Source organism: Hyalella azteca, unplaced genomic scaffold, assembly GCF_000764305.2.
Source record: "Hyalella azteca isolate HAZT.00-mixed unplaced genomic scaffold, Hazt_2.0.2 contig13625, whole genome shotgun sequence".
NCBI classification, from domain to species: Eukaryota; Metazoa; Arthropoda; class Malacostraca; order Amphipoda; family Hyalellidae; genus Hyalella; species Hyalella azteca.
Window position 1 is genome coordinate 959 of NW_025943540.1, and position 5,505 is coordinate 6,463.

Genomic DNA, 5,505 nt, shown 5'->3' on the forward strand with positions numbered 1-5,505 from the left:
GAGAGTACTCGTATAACTTTTTCTGCAAAACTATTATGAGAGAAGATCCTAGCTCACATCTTTATTTGAATTGCATTTTGAGTTGGCGCTAAATACATAGACAAACTCTCAGCCTTTTGTTTTGTCCGCTTAGTCTTAAAATTGAATTGAGATGCACAATAATGTTTGTGACGGCAGTGGTGAGAATAGTTCAGTCTGTGATACAATTGTCTGACGAGAATCCACGCATGACCAAAGTTTTCAGTAGCTATGGATAAGATGCAACGTTTGTCTTACAAGTTCTTCTGTGAAGATTCTCAATAAATGTGCTATATTATTACAGAACCCTGCGTGCTCCACATAGCAGCGCTTATAGCCTAGATTAAATAAAAGTCGACTCACGTATTTCGGAACCGCATAATAACTCAAATTGAGTTTATGTAAGCTTGGGCACTGCTGCTGCCCACGACACAGCCTCTTGATGTGGCGTCATTGTTCCACCGCCGAGGACATTGCGATCGCTATGTCATGTAGAAGCATCAAACATTTGTTCATACAAAGCATGTTTTCTTCACTGAAAACATAGAATATCATACGTAGCGAAGTTTCATATTATACAAAGAGCGCTTGGACCAATGTCTATAGTATTGATTCAGAGCCAGCCTCTTTTTCAAGTAGTATTTACTATCAACATATATTCAATATATAAAATAAAATTTGCAATATGACAGCTGCTCGCAGATGAGCAGATTATTGCCCACATTTCAATAATAATATTCTAATATTTAAGGCCATGCAAGTGATTATTATATGTTCGATACGTGTTGGAGTGGTAGACAACACGTATCGAAACATAGTATCTCATACCGTAATCTTTCTGTTCATTATTCTCGCCAAGGTGGATTACTTTACATTTGTCAGCGTTAAAACGAAGCTGTCACTTATCAGCCCTTATCTGCCACTTATCGGCGCATAAAAACCGAATTATTGCGCTATCACAATCAGTACAATTGTAAGATATTTAAAAATTCTAGTAATTTCTGACGTAATTTAATGTACATGAACGATGTATGCCGAACGATGCTCGTGACGCAAGTCTGACGTGTTTCCCCAAATGCCTCCCACAACGCCTGCATTTGAACAGTTAGTATACGGGTGTTTCACTACACATGAGAGTATGCTCGTATTTAACTAGTGTTTGGTGAAAAATGTCTACAAAATGGAGGCTGATTTAAATATGTATTTTATACCGATCAATAGAGAATAAATAGTCTACTTCCTTAAGTCTCATAAGTTTAAATACGTCGCATATATAATGAACATCGATGTACAATAGTTTTTTATCATAACTGATGGTATACAAAGTTTGCATTTTCTTGTTATTTTATATTGTACATAAGAGAAAAAGAGAAATTGTAAATAAATGGCTGAATAAACAGGAAAATTATCAGTATTATATTTATTTACGCGCGGAGTTATAATCAATCAATGAATATTCTATCCAAAAGGGCCCAAGCCGAGCCTGCCTATAAGGGCTCGCGGTTCTCAACATGGCACCGGATTATCAAAACTTCGTATCTTTTTATACGTACGTACAAAAAAGATACGTGTTGCGTAAGTACACCCTAATTTTGGCATTACCTAAACTTTCGTACGCAAGACTCATCTGTAAAGCTATTATTTCAGTATCAAGTTCAAGCTCCCGTTGGTTCAGTGCGCAGAGCGCGTGGATGAAAGGAGGTTACATGTCGAGTCAGTGGCATCTGCGAAGAAATCTAGTGTTACAAAATTGTAATTGTTTTCACCGTTTAACACGATCCCATATTATACCTAAGTCGAATTATTGACAAAATTCTATTATAATTCAACTTGTTGCTAGTAAATAAATAGTTTCATATTGATTCAACACTCAAAATTTGTACGTAACTCCACTTACGACACCTCCGAGCAGGCGCACAGTTCCGCACAAATTCTTGTACCTAGATTCCCGCGCATGTTTTGATAATACCACCGCTAGAGTTACGTCTTCATATTAGCACTTACGCAATAAGTGGCTACGTGTACCTAGCGATGTTGTGATAATCCTGCCCCTGACGCGCTGTAGTTTAAGCAGCGTACGGAACAGTGTTTTGATTGATGAAATTTGGCTGTTGCCGTAATGAAATCCATCACAAGCGAATATAGCGGACCATGCTAGTCGTCTTCTGTACAGTTCAACAAAACCTCATTTGACTGGTAACCATATTGGCTCTGAGCATTCACGAATGAATAAAGACTTTCCAGTATTGCCTCACAACCTACTTTAGCCAGCGCAACATCGAAAGCGAGAAAGAATTGCTTTCCAAATTTTGTGTAAATGTCTGAATTGCGGTGCATTATTGAAATAAGGTTTTCCTCTTTGAAGGTAACTTGCTCTAACTTTATTGATTGAACATTGAGAGTAACTTTCTCTTTGTGTTACTAAACTTTTCTTATTTTGAAGGTAACAGATCTCTAGCAGCTTGCTGGGCTTCGGACCGATCGTTGCTCAAATCGTTTTTTTCTACCCACATGGCCACCCAGGCTGCTTTGATTAGGACTCTCGTAACAAGCTGGGATCGAACCTGCAACACACTGCAATAATTTTAGTACTCTCAACTGTAACCACTTAGCCACCCTGCCGATTATAATTATTAGTCGCAGCAACAATAATTTACTTAGGAAATTTAAAGGAGAATCACCGCAATGACTCGTTTTTTCTTATTAAACTTCGTTTTAGCCAATTAAACTGAACTGCCAGCCTAGCGACAGTATTCAGTATGGTGAGCAATTAAGGAATGTCAGGATAAAGAAAGGTTGGTCTGGATCTATAGATCTTTTGGTAAAATGTAGCAAAAATATCACGCTCTGTCTAAGAATACATTATCCGTCGGAGAGGTTATTCCTTTCTATATGATTAATGACGACAGAAATACCATCAACCATGTGACATTATTGAACGACAGCTGGGCGATTTCCAGAGATAAAAAATTTAAACTTGGACAACAAAAAATGCAGAAACACACACAGATAATAAGTTTGTTGCGTTGTTTACGACAAATTACAAGAAAAAGAACGTGAAAAGGAATATGAAATGGAACGCTTAATACGATCCTGAAAAAGGTCAGAAAAAGAAATCACTTGGCGTCGATACCACCACAAGAACAGTATAAATCACACATCCGTCTGACAAGGAATCCTTAACATGTGTTTGAGCACAATCCCTGGACGTCCGCCTCTGTCCCACTATATTGTCACCAAAATAATCTCGCATCAGCTCCCCCAACTGAGGACAGATGAGCGTTAGTTCTATTGCTCCTGGGCCTCAGTAGCAAAGACGTGCCTCAGGCAGTTGACGACGTAGTCGCATCAGTGTAGCCGTAGACGTAGCCCTACAAAACATCTTCCGAAGTTGTAATGAAAAATTTGTGTCGTTGAAGTAACAACAAACGAAAAATTTCCATTTAAAGATACCATACTAAATACTGTTGTGATATGGGAATGTTATCTTTATTGTCTCTTTGGCGTTTCGCTGACGATAGATATGACTCCGTTTTGTTCCATTTACCTGAATGTTCAATTATGAGTCAAAATAAAATTTTGACACGTTTAGTGATGAATTTTGGGTTCAACGCTCCATCAGTGAATTATTACCACTTGAAATACACTGTATCAACGGTCCCGGGCAAGACGAGTCACCGTATCAACGGTTCCAGACAATACGAGTCACCGTATCAACGGTCCCGGGCAAGACGAGTCACCGTATCAACGGTCCCAGGCAAAAGGGAGGCGCGGATGGAGAGGCGACACAGCTCCTTCAGCGACCGCAGCGGCGCTACACACCAACAAAATTCAATGTTCATTAATGCTAAGCTAATGGACCTTTATTAAATTGTCACCGGCCAGAGCTATTAGCTACAAGCCAATCTAAACGTTAGGCCTGTAATTCACTTTCAGGATCGAATGCTCACTGCTCATAGGCCAGGACAATATATGAATAAATTCCAGGCTACTGGGCTCAATCATCTAAACTACAATGCCGTTCCTCTCTCCTAGTCATGGTCAGTTACAGCCGGTTCAGTGGCTATGGTATAATCACGACAAAGCACACTTAAAATAGTTTATTGAATCACTTTGTTTAAAATCAGTAAAACATGGTAAAGGGAAGCACAAATTCCGACTAAAATGACTATTCTAAGAGACGTTCAAATTGGTTCAATTCCATTTACTATTGCACAGCATTAATGCACGTAGTTAAGATTACCGTAATTCGCATAGGCGAACGATAGCAGGCTAGACTAAATAGTCACAGCACAGCCACAGCTCCAGCGTTAAGCAAAGAATGCCAGGAGTTAACACAGCTGAGCAGGTTCAGGTATGAACCTCACTGAACGGCTGGCGGGACACGACTCACTACATGACGCACCGACGCGCAGACCTGACCTAGTACTACGGTACGTAGTTTCAACCGCTGTAGGTCTGACTCACATGTCACTGGCGCGGCTTCGCCAGACGTAATAGAATTATATCGTCACAAGAAAATGCACATTGAATAAATTAGTGAACGATGTTCCTCGTTCACAAAATAATTATAATATCGATCGTTTACAATTAGAACGTTTGAATTAGCTGCATACACATCAGTTTAAAAAAAATGAAAAAAGTAAAGAAAAACTACATTGAAAAGAAATAAAAAAAGTTAAAAAATAAAAAAGTACTTTAAATTAAAAGTTCAACTAGGGAGAGCCGAAGTTTTAGGAAATCCTTTCTTCGAGTGGAGTTAAGAAGGAGGTCCATTAACCCTAAGTAAAGTGCCTCACTCAATGATTTAAACGTACCCGTTTGATTTAAAAGTGCCACTACGTTTTCTGGACGATAGAAATTTTCCAGCGGCCTCATTTCGTCATCGCAACGAGACCCAGAAGGCGTAGGAGTCCGAAGCTTCCACCTCGGAGCATAACGGTGAAGAATGGAGGACATGAGCCGCCCACTTTCAGCACGCTCCCATGTAATTTCTGTCTCGCTGTTCCAGAAGACAGAAGAATTAACTTTTAACATCATAGAAATTAAACTCATTGGTTATATTAATATAATTCCAACAAGAACCAGAATTGTGAATCAGTAATTGGCTTAGAAACTCACTTCAGGAATAATTCGCGCACGCCGAGATGGAGCAGCATAAGCACAAGGAAATGGCATCCAAATTCAATGCCACTCCTACACAAACCCGTCATCCTGGGCGACCTGAGGCACACAAATGAAAATAATGTGATGACGGTCAGAGCATGACGCTAAAACACGAATGTGAAGAGTATCATACGTATAGTGGTAATGTAAATGTTCACATATGCATCAGCTGTGAAGCTACCTCGCATCGGATGATTTATTGCAATGCAGACACTTTCATCTAAACGAACCCACCTGAACCAGCACTGCCCCTCTTCACAGCAGTTCCTGGTCAGCTCTGATAACAGAATTCGATACGGTGACTCCGGCGAGTGCACAATG

General features: G+C 39.7%; 1 protein-coding gene across 1 annotated transcript; it reads right to left on the minus strand.

The window, feature by feature from the left end:
- Nucleotides 1-3,341: 3,341 nt before the first annotated feature.
- Nucleotides 3,342-5,498, minus strand: LOC108678135. The gene is made up of 5 exons (XM_047883758.1): nt 5,419-5,498; nt 5,140-5,241; nt 4,836-5,020; nt 3,759-3,832; nt 3,342-3,389 (listed from the first exon to the last, which is right to left on the minus strand). The coding sequence occupies exons 2-5, from the start codon at nt 5,229-5,231 to the stop codon at nt 3,342-3,344; spliced, it is 399 nt and encodes a 132-aa protein (XP_047739714.1). The 5' UTR covers nt 5,232-5,241; nt 5,419-5,498.
- Between the last annotated feature and the right edge of the window lie 7 nt (nt 5,499-5,505).

Coding starts and splice junctions, on each gene's coding strand:
- LOC108678135 (XM_047883758.1), bottom strand. CDS start 5,231: ATGACGGGTTTGTGTAGGAGTGGCATTGAATTTGGATGCCATTTCCTT. Junction 5,021..5,139: donor GTGCGCGAATTATTCCTGAA/GTGAGTTTCTAA, acceptor CTTCTGGAACAG/CGAGACAGAAATTACATGGG. Junction 3,390..3,758: donor TGCCTGGGACCGTTGATACG/GTGACTCGTCTT, acceptor GATGTTTTGTAG/GGCTACGTCTACGGCTACAC.